Raw genomic sequence first — 20,670 nt, 5'->3', positions numbered from 1 at the left:
CACAGCCACCCTGATTTTAAAACACCGCAAAGTCACTGCAAAGTCACTGCTTTAGCAGTAGTAGCTATTGCAAGATTTAAAACCCGCGTTTGTTTATCTTAAATGCTTAACATCATGGCATGAGGTTTAACAAGGCCAAATGCGGGTCCTGCACTTGGGGCACAACAACCCTGTGCAGTGCTACAGACTGGGGGAAGAGTGGCTGGAGAGCTGCACGGAGGAGAAGGCCCTGGGGGTAACGGTTGACAGAGGCTGACCATGAGCCAGCAGTGTGCCCAGGGGGGCAAGAAGGCCAATGGCATCTCGGCTTGGATCAGAAACGGTGTGACCAGCAGGGACAGGGAGGGGATTCTCCCTCTGTACTCGGCACTGGTGAGACCGCACCTTGAGTACTGTGTTCAGTTCTGGGCCCCTCACCACAAGAAGGATGTTGAGGCTCTGGAGTGTGTCCTGAGAAGAGCAACGAAGCTGATGAGGGGCTGGAGAACAAGTCTGACGAGGAGCGGCTGAGAGAGCTGGGATTGTTTAGCCTGGAGAAGAGGAGGCTGAGGGGAGACCTTATTGCTCTCTACAGCTACCTGAAAGGAGGTTGTGGAGAGGAGGGAGCTGGGCTCTTCTCCCAAGTGACAGGGGACAGGACAAGAGGGAATGGCCTCAAGCTCTGCGAGGGGAGGTTCAGGCTGGATATCAGAAAAAAATTCTTCACAGAAAGAGTCATTGGGCACTGGAACAGCTGCCCAGGGAGGTGGTCGAGTTGCCTTCCCTGGAGGTATTTAAGGAATGGGTGGATGAAGTGCTGAGGGACATGGTTTAAGGGAGTGTTGGGAATGGTTGGACTCGATGATCCAGTGGGTCCTTTCCAACCTGGTGATTCTATGATTCTATGACCATGTTTCTGAACAGCACCACACATAGGGCACAGCGGACATAATCTGAGTAATGAGAGCTAGAGAATGTTCTTTTTAAGCCCAAAAATGTGCCTGGTCACTGTGAGGAGGCAGTTTTCAGGTTAATGACCCAAGAGCCAGGACGTTTGTCCCAGTGAAGAAGATGAAGCCTGTGTGTCACAGGCATTTCGGATCACTGATGCTCATACTCGGCAGCAGCAATTCTCTATCGGTGGCCTTACATCAGCAAACAGCTGCACGCTCTCCAGTCAAACGTCTGTGAAGCAAGCGTACCACTGACAATCGCGACTGATGGACTTCAGAGCTCATTCCCAAAAGAGATTCCAAGTCCTCCTGGCCTCTCCCTCTCTCACTAGTGGGTGAAATACAGCCAAATAGGCCTGTGGGATTGATAGTAATGAAACATGGAGCTTCACCCATTTCTGTTTTCAACTGGCAAAGCTGTATGACAGATAAGTGACAAGTGCTGTACAGAAGCTGAATAAGTAAGCAAGTCACTTGTGGATAGACAACATTTCACTAAGCTGCATATGGAAAACATCAACATCTAGTTACTTAAACAAATAAATAAAAGGAATATATCCCAATTCCTCAAAAAGGTCATGTGCCTTGTATCTAATTTGGGCATGTCCCATCCCTGGAGATGTTCCAGGCCAGGTTGGATGGGGCTTGGAGCAACCTGATCCAGTGGGAGGTGTCCCTGCCCATGGCAGGGGGTGGAACTCGATGGGCTTTAAGATCTCTTCCAATTCAAACCATTCTATGATTCTATGATTCTAATTAAGATCATGATTGTCCTTGTTCTCGTACTTGGACTTAGCATTGTTTGAGTGCCTTGGGTTTTATTCCTTTCCCATTTTCCCTTATTACTGAAAGACAGCATAGCTTTTTTAAACACTCCAAAAAGCCAAGCTTCTCCTTCTCAATGCTTACAAGACTGAAACAGCCACAGAGAGGAGTTTCAAAACCCATAAACAGTGCGCTCTGTGAAGTCAAACACTTGTCAAATCCCATCTGACACATCATCAAAAGGCAGAACCAATTCAGGTACAGAAAATGCAAGCGATGGGACACTTTGGATGTTATTGTTTTAAAATTAAAAAAATATTTTTAAGATTTTTTTTTTAAGAAGGGGATGGTTGTTTAGTGCAATTATAGATGCAATAAACGAAATTATAGTAGAGGCCAGCAAAAGGGAACTCATCACCCAGAACAGCTAAGATGAAATAGAACTGGAAATTTAAATATCTGACCAGACTTGTAGCTTAAAAAGAAAAAAAAATTAAATAACCCAGAGTTAATTGCAGCAGCAGATATGGTGTCTGGAAGGGGACTCAAGAATTTCAACAGGATCCCCATGAAACTGGGGGAAGTTGACCACGGCAGGTCACATCAACTCAACCAAAACCAAAGCATTTGGCAGTGAAGAGCACAAGATGAGACACCAGTCAACTCGCATATAACCCCAACCCTCAGCGAGACGGTCAGAGAGCAAAACAGATCCTAAACCTTGACATTTGCATGCAAGTATCAGGTCTTTCGCAGCTGAGGCAGCATTTTGCTCTTGCTGCCTCCCAAATGCTGCTCTAACTTGAGCCGACACCTGAGGCTGCAGCAGCCTGCTCCGGCTCCTGGTGACATCCCAGTGACACCCTCTGGGCTAGGATAAAGCCCCCTTGCACCATGCCTGCAGCAGCTCAAGCAGCCTCTGGACAGGACAGACATCTCAGGGCTTCGGAGCATCCGAGTGCAGTCGAGGAACCTCTGCAGATACAGAGCAGGGCAGCTCTTGTGGAGCACCAACTGCTGTCCCACTGGGAATGAACTAAATATTCAGGCTGAATGCTTACAGGGCGACAGTACCATCAAGGAAGACTTGTTGGCTGAACCAGCATCACCCCGTTATGAGCAAATGCCTTTAAAACCACCAGAAATCGGTACAACCAGAAGCTTTACATGCAACACCTCCCGAGGAGGAACGATTTCAGCCAGGCTCATACTGACCAAGCTGCAGATACCGCAATGCTGTGCTATCTGAAGCTATAAAAATGACTGGCAAGCACTGCACGCAACCCTTGGCTGTTTTACACACAGACATTTCTCTTACGCATTGTCCTGTGCTGCGATGAGCGACTGCAGCTTCAATACTGTCAATACAACACCACACACTAAACCACATTTTATCACCGAAACCCTTTTTTTCCTCTGACAGCTTCAGCATTCCACTGTGCGGTGAGATTTCTGGCGTAACAAATCATTGCTTTACTACACGGTCTTCAGCCTTCTAACAAAACCCCTCCTGCAGATTCTCCCCGTGTCACAGGTTACTTAATGCCAGCGTTGCATTGCGCTAACCCTGCAACTTTGCAGAAAACAAAGTACGCGATACCCGGTCATCTAACAGAGAAATGGATCTGTCAGCCTGTTCTTCCCTTTGTCATCTGCATGACAGAAAATTATCACAATTGGATATTAGGGACTTTATTTAGGAAGCACTGAGGGAACATCGGGAGGGGATCCAGTAGAGCAGGGCATCTTGAAAAGTCAACTTACTTCTGAGTATTGTTTTCCCTGGCTTTTTTAAATGGATACTTTGACTCTTTTATTCCACTGGCACTGCAATGAAGCTATTTTATTCAAAATACTCCCCAAATCCCACCATGATTTGTATAAACTCAACCTTTCAAGCCTCTCCATCAGCTACTGCCAGCGCCTTAGGCTCGACATTGCAGGTCCCTTAAATCTTCAGTGAGGAAGAAGGGATGGAGAGACCAAATGCAATCGGGCTGAGTCTGCATTTCCCTCAGGGTTATTCACCCGCATCATTTGTGCCCTAAGAACCCTCTTCCCACCCCCAGCTCCCTTCCCACACAAGGAGACACCACCCCTGTCCTGCAAAGGCTGTGTTATTTTTATCAGGCATGGTGCAATCACAAACACACCAAAACCATACCAAAACAAGATTCTGATGTCTCAGCTCCTACGCTAAGTTTGCAAAGTCACAGCCTGCAGACCTGTCAACGTGATAAACCAGGATCACTCTGGTTCTCTGGTTTTATTCCATCCCCCCGCCTTGCTGGGAGCTCCAAGGTCCCCGAGGCTGCTCCAGGATGCTCAGGCTCTCATCCCAGACACTGTTGTCTCTCCCACTGAGCTGCCAGGTCTTTCTTTTCCAGCTCATCAGACTATGCACTAAAAAGGGTGAAAGATGGGTGATTTAAGCTGAAAGAGGGGAGATTTAGATGAGATATTTATGCTTTCCTATGAGGGTGGGGAGGCTCTGGCCCAGGTTGCCCAGAGCAGCGGTGACTGCCCCATCCCTGGAGGGGTTCCAGGCCAGGTTGGATGGGGCTTGGAGCCCCTGATCCAGTGGGAGGTGTCCCTGCCCATGGCAGGGGGTGGCACTGGATGGGCTTTAAGTTCTCTCCCAACCCAAACCATTCCATGATTCATTGATTTTTATGGTAAACTTAACGTTTAAGAAAGTGGCAACATTAAAGGAGAATCAGTTTTTCTCCTGAAGAAATTATTAGTTTATTGAATTACCAGACTTGAGCAGGTCAGTAATAATTCAAGCTAAACACTTAAAGAAATGTCAACAGCGTTTTTTTTCTGCTCACAAAGGCAACTGGAGTAATAAATCATTCTTGAAAACACCACAGGTAAATCCAACAAACAGACTGAAGAAGAGGAAGGATGTTTCTTGCTGTGTATGTGGCAGGTTAAAAGTTTTGGTGCAGTTTGTTGTATTTCAATGAGAACAGGTAAATATCCAAAGGTGTCCTCCTCGAGGCCAGGTTGGATGGGGCTTTGAGCACCCTGATCCAGAGGGTGGTATCCCTGCCCGTGGCAGGGGGGGTGGAACTGGGTGGGCTTTAAGGTCCCTTCCAACTCAACCCATTCAAGGATTCTCATAGAATGTTCTAATGATACGTTATTAATAACAGTCTAATAGTCAATCACTCATTTCTGCGGCAGACCCTGGTTTGCAGCTCCCTCCCTGCTCTCCAGGGCCGGGGCTGGGCAGGATGAAGCCCCCCCAGCCCCCTCCCTCCAGCATCCCCACTGCACCGGCTGCCCTGAGCCCCGCGGAGATGGGGGAGCAGTAAATGGGGGGAGGTCAGAGCTATAAGGGGGGGTCAGCAGGCGGGGGGGGGCGGGGGGGGCTGTGAGCCATGGGGGGGTGGCAACAACTGGAGGGGGGAGCTCTGAGCTATAAGAGGGAGTCAGTAGGTGAGGGGGGAGGGGAGGCAGCCAATGTGGGGGGGCTCAGAGCTATAAGGAGGGAGTCCGCAGATGGGGGGGGTGGGTGCTGTGAGCCATGAGAGGGGTCAGCAAGTGGGGGGGGACACGACACTGTGAGCTGGGGGGGGTGTCTGTAAGCTGGAGGGGGGAGGCTGTCAGAGGGATGGGGGGCTCTGAGCCATCACGGGGGGTGTGAGCAAGCTAGGGGGGTTGGGGGGGGCTCAGATATATAAGGGGGGAGTCAGCAGCCAAGAACGGGGGGGGCAACAGCTGGGAGAGGAGGTTGTCAGGGTGAGGAGGGGGGGCTGTAAGCCATGAGGGAGGATTCAGCTGCCGGGGGGGGGGGGGAAGGAGGGGTGCTCCGAGCCATGGCGGGGGGGGTGGAAAGGAAGAGGGGGGAGCTCCGAAGCCGGAGATGGACACACTCCGAGCCACGAGAAGGGGGGTCAGCAACTGGGAAAGGAAAGAGGGGGGGCTCCCCAGCAGGGAGAAGGGGGCTCAACAACCGGGAGAGGGAGAAGAGGGCTCCCCAACCGGGAAAAGCGGGCTCAGCAACCGGGAGAGAGGCGGGGGGGGGGGGGGGTGGGAATTCCCAAGCAAGAAGAAAGGGGGAGGGTGGGCTCAGCAGGGAGAAAGGGAGAGGGGTCTCTGAGCTGGGAGAAGGAATGAGGGGGCGACTTTCCAGCAGGGAAAAGGGGGCTCAGCAGCCGGGAGAAGGGCGGAGGTCCCCAGCAGGGAGAAGAAGGGGCGCTCAGCAGCCGGGAAGGAGGAGAAGGGGGTGTCCCCAGCCGGGAGAAGGGAGCTCCGAGCAGGGATGCGAGTCCGCATCCTCCTCCCCCGCAGCCGCCGGGACACGGTGCGCGCCTCCCCCCGGCCCGGCCGGGGCCGCAGCCCGTTCCCCGAGGTCGCTCCCGCATTGCGGCGGGCCCCCCCCCCCCCAGCGCTTACCTGCAGCGCCGCTCTCCGCCTCCGACATGGCCCATGCGCTCCCGCGGGCCGCGCCGCTGCTCCGCCGAGGCGAAGGGAAAGGCTCCGGCACAGGATGCTCAGCCCCTTCCCGGGGATGCGCGGATCCTCCTCGCTCCCTCCCCGCAGCCGCACGAGGGGCGGCAGAGATGCGCGACCCCGCCCCGAGCCCGCCCCGAGCCGCCCCGGACGCGCGGGGGTGCGGAGCCGCTCCTCGCTCGCTCCCGGCAGCCACACAGCGGGCGTAGGGATGCGGGAACACTCCTCGCTCGTTCCCCGCAGCAACACAAAGGGCGCAGCGATGCGGGAACCCTCCCCGGTTCCTCCCCGCAGCCGCGCAAGGGGCGCAGCGATGCGGGAACCCTCCCCGCCTACTCGCTGCAGCCGCACAAGATGCGCAAGGATGCGGGAACCCTCCTCGCCCGCTCCCTGCAGCCACACAGGGGGCTCAGGGATGCACAACCCCTTCCTGCAGCCTCACAAGGGGCGCAGGGATGTGCAACCTCTCCCTGCTCCCTCCCCAAAGCCGCATAAGACGCGCAGGGATGCGCGGACCTTCCTCGCTTCGTCCCCGGAGCAACACAAAGGGCGCGGGGATGCGGGAACCCTCCCCGATTCCTCCCCGCAGCAGCACAAGGGGCGCAAGGATGCGGGAATCCTCCTCGCTCGCTCCCTGTAATCACACAAGGGGCTCAGGGATGCAAAACCCCTCCCTGGTTCCTCCCCACAGCCGCACTAGAGGCGCAGGGATGCGGGAACCCTCCTCGCTCGCTCCCTGCAGCCGCACAAGGGGCGCAGGGATGCACAGCCCCGCCCGCTCCCGGTGCGCAGGGATGCGCGCATCCTCCCCACAGCCGCAGAGGATGCGCAGGGATGCGCAACTCCTCCCTGCAGCCGCACAAGGGGCGCGGGGATGCGCGACCTCTCCCTGCTCCCTCCTCAAAACCGCATAAGACGCGCAGGGAGGCGCGGAGCCTCCTCGCCCATCCCTGCAGCCGCACAAGTGGGATCAGGGATGCAGAACCCCTCCCTCCCCACCTGGGGCTGGGGATTCCGCAGCTGCTGAGGCAGAGGGGGACACCCTCAGGGTGACAGAGCCCGAAGTGACGCCCTGCCTCACCCCTGTGCGCCAGGGAAAAGGGTCCTGGAGAACTGGAGACATGGTGTCCTGATGGGTGTTTGATGCAGGTTGCCAGGGGTGCAGGTACAGCCACCCCAAAGTGTGAGAAATCACCTTCAGGTCCCCAAATCCTGCATTACGGGGTCACTTCTTGTGAGACTGAGCAGCCTGATCCAGTGGGAGTTATCTCTGCCCATGGCAGGGGGTTGGAACTGCGTGGGATTTAAGTTCCTTTCCAAACCATTCTATGTGTCTCTGCAGTGCCATCAGAGCCTAAATCTCCTTTTCCCACTGATTTTTCACTAATTGCACTCGGCTCCGGGCCCTGGGAGAGAGGCTCCCCTACTGTCACTGGACGTGGTTAAGAGTTTCCTAAACTAAGTAAGAAGCCATTGCAAATTTGAGCATTAATTAAGGTGTTCAAGGCCAGCTTGGATGGGGCTTTGACCAACCTGATCCAGCGGGAGGTGCCCCTGCCCATGGCAGGGGTTTGGAACCGGATGGAATTTCAGGTCACTTCCAACCCAAACCATTGATTCTATGAATTAAAAGAAGGCTACTATCATCCTGTGAATAATCCTGGAGCCAGAGAAAGTGCTTTCCTGTTTTCCTCCCATGCTTCATGGTCTGATTCTCCTTTACTTTCCAGCTTCAGCCATTCACAATTCGAAAGCGCTGCAGTTCTCATGGAATGCGTAAGAGCATGAGCTCCAAGCACAGCCTCAGTTCTTTGCTGACTCTTAGGCTCAGGAGGCCACACTGACATTCATCACCATGCAAAATCCACCCAGATTTTCTCCCGAGTCTTCCTCCTAAAACTGTCACTCACACAAGGCAGGATCGCTGTGAAACCCCTGAGGATTTGGGTATTTTGAACCCAAACCCTCCAGACACAGGTGTTTACTCAGCCCCTCCTTCTATTTGTTCCCCAATTTCCTCTTCTCACACCACTAGCGCTGTTCCCTGTAATTTTATTGCCTCTGGGGACAGAAGGTGGGGCACAAAAGTTACGATTCAAGCAGTAAACTGCTTCACAACTATACACCTGACTCGTCGTGAAGGCCTGCACTGATCCTGCACACGCTAAAGAGATGACCTCCACCTGAAACCCACTGTCCGGTCCAGGGGAAAAGCCCGACTTCTCAGTCCACCTCCTAAAAGCAGCAGCAGGAAGGGATTTTCTAAGCTGTTGAGGGGAAGAGAGGGAAGGAGCACGTAGGGATGGTGGAACAGCAGCTCACTCCACCATTCACATCAGTTCTAAGCTTATATCCTTACGGAATATACACAGGGATCACTCATGATCTGCCAAAACGTGCATTGTGACAGCGTGCATTGGGATCGCCGCTTCCTGCTCTTCCCTCTGCTCCATGCCAGGCAACAAAAGGGAACATCTGGCCAATAGTCAGCCTTAATTATGTATTTAGAGTCGGGCTGAATATTTATGCCATCATTAAACAGCCTCGGAAATCAGAAACCAAACAACTCTAACACTTGGTTTCCTGACAAGAGACTTAAATAGCAGAAAGTTTTGCTTCGCATGAAATGCACTTCAATAGGAATTAATCACAGGCTTTAAACATGTATTGAGATAATTAACAAAGGCAGAGGGAAAAGAAAAGAAACAACCGAGGAACACATAAACACAGTCTGAGAGAGTTGGGGGTGTTCAGCATGGAGAAGACAAAGCTCCAGGGAGACCTTAGAGCAGCTTCCAGTGCTGAAAGGGCTCCAGGAAAGCTGGGGAGGGGCTCTGGATCAGGGAAAGCAGGGATGGGACAAGGGGGAAAAGTTGAAAGAGGGGAGATTTAAGTTAGATCTTAGGAAGAAATGTTTTGCTGTGAGGGTGGTGAGGCCCTGGCCCAGGGTGCCCAGAGCAGTGGTGGCTGCCCCATCCCTGGAGAGGTTCCAGGCCAGGTTGGATGGGGCTTGGAGCCCCTGAGCCAGTGGGAGGTGTCCCTGCCCATGGCAGGGGGTGCAACTCAATGGGCTTTAAGGTCCTTTCCAACCCAAACCAGTCTATGATTCTATGATATCCAAATGGTATGCTTTCAGGAAAAAAAAATATTGCGTGCAGGCTAATTTTCCACAATCCCTTGAGGAACAAGACAACATAAAAATAGCGTTTACTGGGTACAGACATCTTTCCGAATGTCACGGCAGTGACTACATTATTCAATATCGAGCCAGGTTGCCTGAGTTACTCACTCAGCTGTAGGTGTTTTGAATAATGCAGAAGGAGAATATTTGAACGCACGTGACTGCTCGTTTCAGAAATAAGAGCCCTTCCCAGAGAGTTTTGTACCTCTTTTTAAAATCTAACGAGAGGAACCAAGTAATAAATGCATTTAAAGTTAAATTAGGTTATCAATCTGAACTATGAGATGAAGGACTACTGAAACAAAGGACTAAGGTACCTTAAATTTTGTTCTGTTTTATACTTAGATCTAAACAAATTATTTACATAAAAGTGAATTTAAAACAATAAGAGTGCATTGGTTTTTCCCTTGTCATCACTCTTTCTTGGAAACAAATATAAGTGCACATTTCATTAGAAAGAAAAAAAGAGTTTTAGAAAAGGTCACCACATCAAACGAGCCTGCTCTGGAGCTGAAGAGTCTTTATTTTTCTTACTTTATTCCTTAGGAAATTTGTCATTTTTATGGGCATTTTGATAGGTTGTTTGGAATCCATGGTTTTAATGGCTTAGATTTTATAAGTGAAACAGGAAATGAGTCTAAATATGATGATTAAAATGTAGGAATATTGCAGATAGATTTTGGAAAGGATGGCGCAAGCAAAGTCATTTACATCCTCTGAACGCCAGTTGTTCTGAACACCTAGGTGAGCTAATTATAACCGCTTGTCCCCTGCACAAGGGGACACTCTTAGCATGGGTCTGCAAAGGATTTTCTCCTTCTTACTGAGCTAACATTGCATGGGAACAGCAGCAGAAAGGAAGAACCTTTTTTGATTCCAAACCATCCATGTGTTATTCTATCAAACAAAGGCACCCACTGGGGTTAGAATCCAGCACCAAATCCTCTAAAGTCAGGGTGTTTATAGGGAGAAGTGAGATTTCTGCAGTCGCTTGGGGCAGATGTTTCCTTCGAGTTCCCTTTCAACCATCTACCTGGGACTGACTCCTCTCAAGCACAACCAAGAACGGTGATTTAACGTATTTTGCATCTGCAGAGCACTTCTTACCGTAGGTGATAAAGCTGCGGCCTCAAAGCATCCGATCCAGCAGGAGGGGTTCAGATACACTGTTATAAACTGACAGCGCAAGGCTGATCGCTGCCTAACCCAGCTTGGAATTTAGCGGAGCTACCACACGTATTAGCATCAATCAACATTTCATAAGGAAAATGGAGATGACCACAGGTGCCCTTTCTGGGGCCACGTTCACGTGTTGTGAGCACGACACAGAGCTGGTGCGAGTGAGTGAAAAGAGCTCTGTGCTTCTCGCATGTGATTACGGGGGTCTAAGAGGCACTGCTGGGGTGGTTTGGAGAACCGTTGAGCTATAAACACCAGGCACGGAGCTCCAGAAGGAATAGAGACATTTAAATATTGCTTTCATTGCACCTGACAACAAGATGCCAGACATGGTTAGAGATGCAGAGTGCCTCTGCAGCCCAACACCCACCCCAAGACTGGTACCAGGGAGAGCTGTATCTTAAAAACCACAGCACATTTAAAAAGAAAGAAGAGAAAGCCGGTAAGCATGCCTTGTATCTTGGCAGTTCAGGAATCCCTCATCAAACACTGTGTCCATGTCCTCAATTAAAATTCCTAGGGTAGAGGTTCCATACTTCAAAGTTTCCTTTTATGTATCTTCTGGAGCATCATCTACTCCTCTGTTCCTCTCCTGTGAGACCTCATCTGGAATACTATGTCCGGTTCTGGAATCCTCAATGTAAGAAGGATATGGAGCTGTTGGAATGAGTCCACAGGAGGCTACAAAGATGATCAGAGGGCTGCAGCACCTTCCCTATGAGGACAAGCTGAGAGAGTTGGGGTTGTTCAGCCTGGAGAAGAGAAGGCTCAGAGGAGATCTTATAGCAACCTTCCAGTACCTGAAGGAGCTACAGGAGAGCTGGAGAGGGGCTGTTCACAAAGGCTTGTGGGGATAGGACGAGGGGGAATGGGTATAAACTGGAGAGAGGCAGATTTAGACTGGACATAAGGAAGAATTTCTTCACCATGAGAGTGGTGAGGCCCTGGCCCAGGTTGCCCAGGGAAGTTGTGGCTGCCCCATCCCTGGAGGTGTTCCAGGCCAGGTTGGATGGACCTCGGGCAGCCTGATCCAGTGGGAGGTGTCCCTGCCCATGGCAGGGGGGTTGGAACTGGATGGCCTTTGAGGTCCTTTCCAACAACTATTCTATGATCATCAAGCATACAATGCCTGATTTTTGTTTGTCACTTACATGGTTGTCATTGCAGTCTTCTCCCTCATTCTGGTTGTATAGTTTACAGCACTTGAATCTCTCCAGTTCTGCTTCTTGATTCACAGTACTAAAACCCCAGTATTATTTTTATTATAGAGTCAACTGGCAATCTGTTTCCCTAGATGCAGTTGCTATCTTCCCCTTTCCTAAAAACAGCATTTTATATTAATACTCAAGAACTTTCTGTAAAGACAAGAAGAATGAAAACTTACTCTTTGCTGTCACAGCCTTTCAATAAAGCAGCTTATTGAGCACGTAAGAATATAAAGCGTTTCTTCAAAAGGAGCAGATTATACAGTTTTCAACGGTCTTTTATACATTTCTCATTGCCGGTATCAGTTGGAAGTGCATCGCTCTGAGAACACAGCCTGCAGAGGGTTCTCCAGCATTTCTTAGCAGGATGTTTTTTCAGCAAATCTACTGGGCTGCGGAGACAGAAAGTGTGGGTTTGGTGCTCACAAACCTCTGTCAGCACACTTACTCATTTGGAGAGCACTTTCAAACGCAGAAGTGGCAGCCCAGGGCTCACCACTGCTTACACCACTGGGTTTTTTTCACCTCTTTCACAAAGTGTAGTAGATACACTGAACGCCGAATAGTGTGTCCACTGGTCCCATCCAGGAACTGGGATTGTTTAGTCTGGAGAAGAGGAGGCTGAGGGGAGACCTCGTCACTCTCTGCTCCTCCCAGCAGGGAGGTTTTAGCAAGATGGGTGCTGGGCTCTTCTCCCAAGTAACAAGTCATAGGATGAGAGGAGACGGACTCAAGTTGTGCCAAGGGAAGTTTAGATTGGGTATTAGGATAAAATTCTTGGCTGAAATAGCGGTGAAGCACTGGCAGAGGCTGCCCAGGGCAGTGGTGGAGTCTCCTTCCGTGGAGGTGTTCAAAAAGCATGTAGACATGGCACTTGGGGACATGATTTAATGTGCACGGTGATTTCTTATCACTCCAAAAGAAACACGGCTGCATGTGCATCAAGCAATAAACTTGAGTTTCTTACAGAGTTCCTATGAACACATACACTGCTTAAGTAAGCGATGAGCATGTTGACTCTTGCTGAAGTCAATAGAAGTGGCAGATGGCTCAGCCACCTCTAAAACTAAGGAATTACAGTTGGACAGGACAAAATTCTACCTACCTTATTTCTTATGGCCTCTGTTCCAGAGAGTATTTTATACCTTCCAGATGGCATTTTTAGGTATTACTGTTACTATTATAGCCTTGCTTTGCAGACTGCTTCGCTGGATTAAGCAGCATTTACAAAATTCAATGTTATTTGGAGCACAACTAATAATTCTGTCACTTGAAGAAATCCAGTACTAGCCTGAGTATACTGAATTTGACAATGTAAAGGGGAAAGGACTCGGAAAATTACCAGACTCAACAGGTGCCATAGGAGTACATTCTCTCATTGTGCAGCTGTGATACATAAAAATGTCATCATACAAATACATAGAACATGTAACAGAGAATCATAGAATCAATTGGTTGGAAAAGACCTTCAAATCATCAAGTTCAACGGTACCTTTCCAAGACTAAACCAGATCCCTGAGCACCTCATCCACTGGGCTTTTAAATATCTCCAGGGAAGGTGATTCCATCACCTCGTTGGGCAGCCTCTGCCAGTGCCCAAGAATGCTTTCAGTGAATAAGTTTTTCTTAATATCCAATCTGAACCTCCCCTGGTGCAACTTGAGGGCATTTCCTCTCATCCTGTCCCTTGTTACTGGGGAGAAGAGACCAGCACCCACCTCACTACAACCTCTTTTCAGTAGCTGTAGACCGTGATAAGGTCTCAACATATAACATAGAACAGTTACCGGGCTCCTACACAACTATGTTCTGACGCTTCCTTTCTGCATTAGAAAGAAAAGGCAACAAGCTGAAAGATCAGCAACACGTGAGTTACGTGATACTCAAAAAAATTGCATCCAAGGGGAAAATCTAGAACTAGAATTGTATGCAGTTTTCATGGATTGATTACTCATAGGGAACAGACATTTATGTTTCTTGTGGGTACATGTCAGTTTAAGGGCTTTTTTTCCCTATGACATATGAGAAACTGTGTGGAGAATATAAGAATATAATAAAAATGTCAATCCAGATCCTCCAGGATGGAACGAAACGGAAGAGAATTCTAATGCACATTAGATTTCATTCACCCCACTTTGTGTCTAGAAGGGAGAAGGAGTCTCAGTGAGACACACACACACATACAGAGGAATAACAGATGCTTAAAGGCCAACTGGTGAAAAGCAGGCTAGCAAAGTCACAGAGTAAATGAGAAATAACACCACCGGTTTTACAAGAAACCCTTTGCAGAATATAAAGGAATCTACACCTCCACCCAAGGCTGAACAAACTGATGACTTTCTGCATGAATCCTAATGAATTCCACTGACCTCTGACTTCCATCCAACGTTAAACAGTGCAGCAGGACTGGGACGTTTGAGATTTTGAAGGGAAATACACAACAACCAAAAGCCCTCTGACACTCTTCAGAAGTGCCTGGTGAATACTGAAGATGTTTTTAACTTTATAAACATATTTTGATGGCGTTTACAATCTTCAACATTTGATCAACATGAACATTATCTGTTTTGATTTTTACTTCTAAGAATATTATCCAAAAAAAGGAAAAGGACAAACTGTCATAAAAGGTATTTTACAAAGATATGCCTTAGAAATGCTCTTGGAACATAACTGCAAATATAAGTGATACTGGATTTTTTTTTCAGAGCATAACTTTTTAAAAACCCATTATTTGATAGAAAATTCTATTTAGAACTTCACATGGTAACATCTATTCAGTCATATGTAAATAGAGCATAGGAAATCACACAGATTAAATAAAAAAATAGAAGCACAGAGGAAGTGGATATTTTAGCATGAATCCATGAATATTTTTACTAAAACATTAAAAAAAAATCTGGTAATTTCTCTAAAAATCAATAGGCTAAATGATTAATCACAATGAGTAATTTATTTTCTTTTGGATAAAATTGATGGTGTATTGAGTATCATCCTCAAAATCTCAATGTGCCACTCCTCTCTCTATTTTCTTAACTACCATGTACTTCTATTTTTGGAATCTGTAATGAGGGCATAAATGAAAGTACACAATATCCCAAATGAACAGAGTGAGGTTTTCCACCCGATATCTAATTTATCTCATGACAGGTTAAGCAAGACCTCTGATGGGTTTATTTCTCCCTAATTACTAAAGGGAGGCCAATTCCATAAGATTATACCACTCCATCACTCGTGTAAAATCTTTCAGAGGAAAGGCATCAACGCTGGTTTTTGAAGGTCTCTTAACATGAACTATAGCGTACTAAAATAAACACTATCAATTAGTAAGTCCTGCAAAGGTGAGGAATTACCTTGAGAAGTAGGAAGTAATTAAAAAGTCAAATTGTATAGTGAGTAGCAAACAGTCATCGAACAAAGACGTGACTCTTTTTGAGACAAGTAGGTCATCTTAGACAAGATTTGCATCACTGAAATACACAGTATATTTAGCTTCTCTAATTGTATACTGAATGAATTACAACAGCTACCTAAAACAAATAGAAGCAAAAATAAGGCATTTCTTGTATTTACACAATGTAAACAAGACGATAGTTTTCCGCGACTTCAGAATTCAATGCCAGATAAAGAAAAACAAACAAAGAGAAGACAGAGCTCTACTGACTTAAAATGTAATTGAAATCAGAAACCACAATTCAGATCTTGTTTTGATGGAGAACAAAGCTGTGAGTTGAAGTCCATTATTTTCCTGTTCTCATTTAGATATGACAAACTGCACCAAAAGTTTTAACCGGGTACATACAATGCGAGAAACATCCTTCCTCTTCTTCAATCTGTTGGTTTTACCTGTGGTATTTTCAACAATGATTTATTACTTCAGTTGTCTTTGCGAGCAGAAAAGAATGTTGTTGACATTCCTTTAAGTGTTTAGCTTAAGTTATTAGTAAATTGCTTAAGTCTGGTAATTCAATTAAGTATTTGTTCAGGAGAAAAACTAATTCTCCTTTAAATGTTGCACTTTCTTAACTAGCATAAAAATCAATGAATAGTGGAATGGTTTGGGTTGAAGGGACTGGATTCAAAGTCAATTCCAATTCTTTCAGCTGGATTCAAAGTCAATTCCAGTCAATGAAAAATCTCCCAGTGCTGTCAATAACTTTAAATTAGGCCCTGAAACGCTGAAGTGATGTGGCAGCTGCCTTGGGACCTATGGATGGTATAACAGAGGATACAACGTGTGCCAGTGTTCCTAATGCAGATATTTTAATGTTCTAATCTGTGCTGTTGCACAGAAACTGTGATTGTCTCCATCACCGCAATGACTGTCACAGGATTTGACTTCAGATATTTGAAGACATCTGCAACACGATAGGAGTTTGGGGTTTGTTGTTTTTTGAAAAGAAGGACAGAACGTGCTGAAAAGGAGACCAGATAGCTTTCAGGATCTTGCAACCCCAGCAGATCTCAGCAAGGACCTTTGGGAACCCAAACAGAGCAAATGCACCGAGATTAATGTGTCCATCCAAGGTCTCCTGGCTGTGAAACACAGGGAAGTGTAATGTAGATCATGTAGATCATAGAATCATAGAATAGCTTGGGTTGGAAAAGACCTTAAAGATCATCCAGTTCCAACCCCCCTGCCATGGGCAGGGACACCTCCCACTGGATCAGGCTGCCAAGGTCCATCCAACCTGGCCTGGAACATCTCGCTGGGCAATCTGTGCCAGTGCCTCACCACTCTCATGGTGAAGAAATTCTTCCTTATGTCTAGTATAAATCTGTCCCTCTCCAGTTTATAACAGCTGTCCCTAGTGCTACCACTCCAAGCCTTTGTGAACAGCTCCTCTCCAGCTTTCTTGTAGCTCCTTCAGGTACTGGAAGGTCGCTATAAGGTCTCCTCGGAGCCTTCTCTTCTCCAGGCTGAACAGCCCTAACTTAGATGCTTCTTTAAAACCAGTTTTGCAGAAAACGTGTGTCAGACGGGCAGAGTGCAAGTGCAATAAAAAAAGCCACCACCACAGGAAACTGCGTTTGGTTTGTTTAGAATGGCAGCATAACATTTCATACAAAAAGAAGTGCTTGACACTGTTTATAAACAGTGAAATATGTGTAAAAGCACTGCTCAAATCCATTTGACATCTCTCTTCCAAAGGACTGTATTTTTGGCTGAGTTCATATTTTCAATCCTTTGCCTTAAGCCTGCGTACAACTGCCCTGTTATTTAGAAAGTAGTGACCTTCTTTTACTAATATAAAGAATGGCAATTTTAAATTTGAATGTACAAAACTACTGCCATTAAAGTATAATTTAATGCGGTGCTCAATGCAGGAGCAGACCTCCTCCTGGAAAAGCCTTCTTCCAGAGGAATGGAAAAGAAACAGCCAGAGGTGACAAGCCTATATCAAATCAAACGGTTCACTAACATAATTCTGGTGCCAGCGTAAAGTAGGTCTTCAGATTGCGTGACTCAAATAAAAACGGGTAGTAAATACAAAATAAATATAAAAGTACTGCTCATGAAACAGAAGAAGCACGTGGTGAGGAAGATACAGCGAGGAGTGACTGTGGAGAGAATAATAACCATGAGGAGATAAGGGTGGTGTTTTCTAAAACAAGGTCATTGTGAGAAAGGTTTCGGCTTCCAGTCGATGTTTATAGCCTTTGGTGTCGAGCTGTCCCAGAACAGATCCAGAAAGACTGACTTTGTGAAAGTAAATACTCTCTGTCATCCTTTTTCTCACCCGAAGTGCTATCTGTCAAGGCCTATAAACTTGACGGTGGATAGATTATGTTAATAAGACACGAAATGCCGTCTATAGCTACAGGGAAAAGAGGGTGCTTGTATCAAATACATCTTCCTGCTCACCGATGCGAGCTCTGAGGGGCACTTTCTGCGGATAAATGGGGTTGGAATGACATTAATTTAAAATTGTATTCCCAGTCATAAACGGACCATGCGGACAGTGGACATGTAAGCAATCCAAATGTTGCCAGGAGTAACTATTTATAGCCGCTCTTCCTTCTTCAACCTTTTCAATGCTGGGTATTTAATCAATACACAAGTGGCATATTTAACACTCATCATCTCAATTTTGCACTTGAGGTAACACAAACAAGAGGGTTTAAAGTCAGGTTTTGACTTGTAACCATAACTCATTTTCCATAGCACTGCATGAGGATTGCGAAGGCTCAGTGTCCCTCAAGGCAGGGAAAATAAGAGTTCAGAAGCACTCACTGAACAGTTAATTTTAGATTTTCGGAGTCTACCTTACTGCTGCTTCCTCTGACATGCTGCTCAACATCAGCAAGAGCAAATGTCCAGCATTTAGATCACTCAGCTAGATTCCCATCTTGATTTTCAAATTTACAGAGGCACCTAAACCCACCCCCTCAGTGAAAATCACAGGAGGTAATTGTAAAATTGCTTTTCAAAGCTAGCTGGAAAGCTATCACCATTTCTAGGTCCTCTGACAACCTTAACTGGCCCAGTGTTTTCCCCTGTAATAGATGTTTCTGTGTATCCAAGTTTTTGCAAGGTTTTACACTATGCAATTGCAATGATTTTTGCAGGATAGAAAATTAAGTTTGCCTTGAGGTAGTTCTCTTAAAGCTATGTCTTCATACAGGTATTTGGGATTTCAAGCACTTCGAATGACTGAACACATCACAGATGAAGAGTTTTATGTATGAGCACATTTTACATGGAGACATACCACAATTTCCTCTTGATGTGGTACAGTTTATTGACAAAAATACAATTTTAGATGAGTAATTACAATTCTTTTTGATTCAGTGCTAAATGTCCTTGTTATAGGCTCTTCGTTCTGTATTTGGCTCACCCAGTGGGGCACTGGGTAAGAGTTACGGACTGGTCTCCTTGGAGGTCCTGGTTCACCAGTTAGGGACTCCTGCTTCCCCAAAGTCCTACTGCAGCAGATTTCTGAGCCTGTAAGTGCCCGAGCTGCTGCCAAGTGGCAGGTGCTGGTATTTGTTCACAGCTACGCTAATAAGCTGCCTGCAGCTTCAGCTCCAGCTTCAGCCCTAGGATCTGAAGCAGTGTTTTTGAAGCATGACTTGCCCTGTTTTCACTGCTAGTGCTTTTTGATCCTTCCAAATGCTCCGAGTGTACCTAAGCCAAGAGGTGATGGGTTTGCCGCCTTCCCTGGAGGTGTTTAAGGAACGGGTGGATGAAGTGCTGAGGGACATGGTTTAGGGAGTGTTAGGAATGGTTGGACTCAATGATCCAAAGGGTCCTTTCCAACCTGGTGATTCTGTGTGATTCTGTGTGTGTGATTCTAGATGTATATGGTGGAAGAGAGAGGTGCCCACCTTTCACTGCTTTCAAACAAACAGGTGTTCTGGCATTCTAAGAAGACTTGAACTTTCTCTTGCAAACCAGATATGGAGGATCAGGATCTTTCCAAATTGTACCCTGGAGCTACCAGCATTCTGTATGCAGATCTACCACTTCCCTCTTGTCTCTTGTTTGCACGTTCACGGTAATGATTTAGACACACCTCCAACTCCAGAAGAAATGTCACCTTTACGAAACCCAAAAGAAGCATCTGCTGGCTCAAAGACCATCTTGGTCCCATCACAGTTCCTGGTGTTCCTGTCTTGGCCAGTAAGATTTTCTCTCCACACAGCTGACGTCTATGGGGCTGCTCTGGGTTACTCAGCAATTCCCTATAAATTGCTTGAGGGAATCCTGGAGCTGAGGACTCCATTTAGCTAAAAGGCTCATTGGAGACAGGCAGTGCCAAGCACTGAAGTAATCAAATACCTTTAAAAGTCTAGGTCTGAGCCAGCTGGATTTCTTTTTATCACAGCAAGGGGTCTTTAAATACCTTCATGCAAGTAATGTCATTTGTCACAAAAGAGCAAACAATAAGCCTGCAAAGCATTTCAAGTTTAAAATATTTAAGGGAAAAAACTCCTGAACTCTCTTAAGCACAAAATCTATTCAGAAGTCAGAAGAGATTGTTGGTGGCCGTGTGAGACACTAACCTTAAATTGGGAAAGAGAGGGATGCAATAGTAAAAACCCACTGAGGGCTACATGTCTGTCCGATAGCTTTGTTTTCAGGTAAAGTGCTAGCCAGGTTGTTGCCACTGCTTGGTTCTACAGTGTAACATAATCTGAATTACACAGCACAGCGCAGCTGCCAGCTTTCATTTATATGCTTAAATTAAATAGACTTATGATGCAAAGCTGAAGCCAAGTGTGGATTTATGTTTAAAAGTAAGCGAGGGGGACCTACGGCATCTACTTTTGCAGTACGAGACAAAAAGCTTGACCACAACTTCATACCTGTTTGCCCGACAGGCATTCCCGCAAATCAGCAGACACGCCAACTCCCGCAAACCTACAACCTACAAAACTTGGCCAAAAAGGCCCAAATTACATTCTTTACAAAATTTCCCCGGGAGAAGTTTCTCGCTTCATCCTACCGAAATCAATCGTGAAAATCTGTGGGAACAGAAAAATATCACGCTCTAATCAAAAGCACAAAAGGTGTAAAAGATGCAAGTTAAATACACATCCATTGGGTCAAAGTTCCCTAATTCTTTAATCCAACTCCCTCCAGGTTTAAAGTAGGGAAGGGAGGAAGGGTGAGGTTATAAGCCTGAACTCTTGCTGCTACATCAACTTCTGCAGTTAGAAGTCATCCAGAGAGATGATGTCAAAATCCTGCTGGATTCAAACTGTTCAGGACTTTGAACACTTGAATCGTTCTCTTTAGATAAGGCAGCAACTACTTTCAACAGCAGCCAAAGTTTCCAGCGGCTGCAGCGTATTACTCGAGACACCATGTGCTACACTAATCTACTCCAGAGGTGACGGAGGCACAGAAAACTGTGTAAGGCCAGCATCGGAAAGGTTGCAGACTCTTGGGCAAACACAGATGATAAAAGCATTCCTGGCAGCTGTTGCTATCTAAGCCTTCTGG

At 46.8% G+C, this 20,670-nt stretch overlaps 1 protein-coding gene across 1 annotated transcript in view; it reads right to left on the bottom strand.

The window, feature by feature from the left end:
- The window catches only part of HSPA12A (heat shock protein family A (Hsp70) member 12A), a 60,830-nt gene extending 54,285 nt beyond the window's left edge, over window positions 1-6,545 (bottom strand). Inside the window, exon 1 of the mRNA XM_054071936.1 lies at window positions 6,102-6,545. Within this exon, the coding sequence (XP_053927911.1) occupies window positions 6,102-6,129 (28 nt within the window). The 5' untranslated portion in view covers window positions 6,130-6,545. The remainder of the gene's footprint in view (window positions 1-6,101) is intronic.
- Between the last annotated feature and the right edge of the window lie 14,125 nt (window positions 6,546-20,670).

This window comes from Cuculus canorus, chromosome 7, assembly GCF_017976375.1.
Source record: "Cuculus canorus isolate bCucCan1 chromosome 7, bCucCan1.pri, whole genome shotgun sequence".
Classification (NCBI taxonomy): Eukaryota; Metazoa; Chordata; class Aves; order Cuculiformes; family Cuculidae; genus Cuculus; species Cuculus canorus.
Note: the sequence above shows the minus strand (reverse complement) of the source record. Positions and strands in the feature narration are given on the sequence as shown.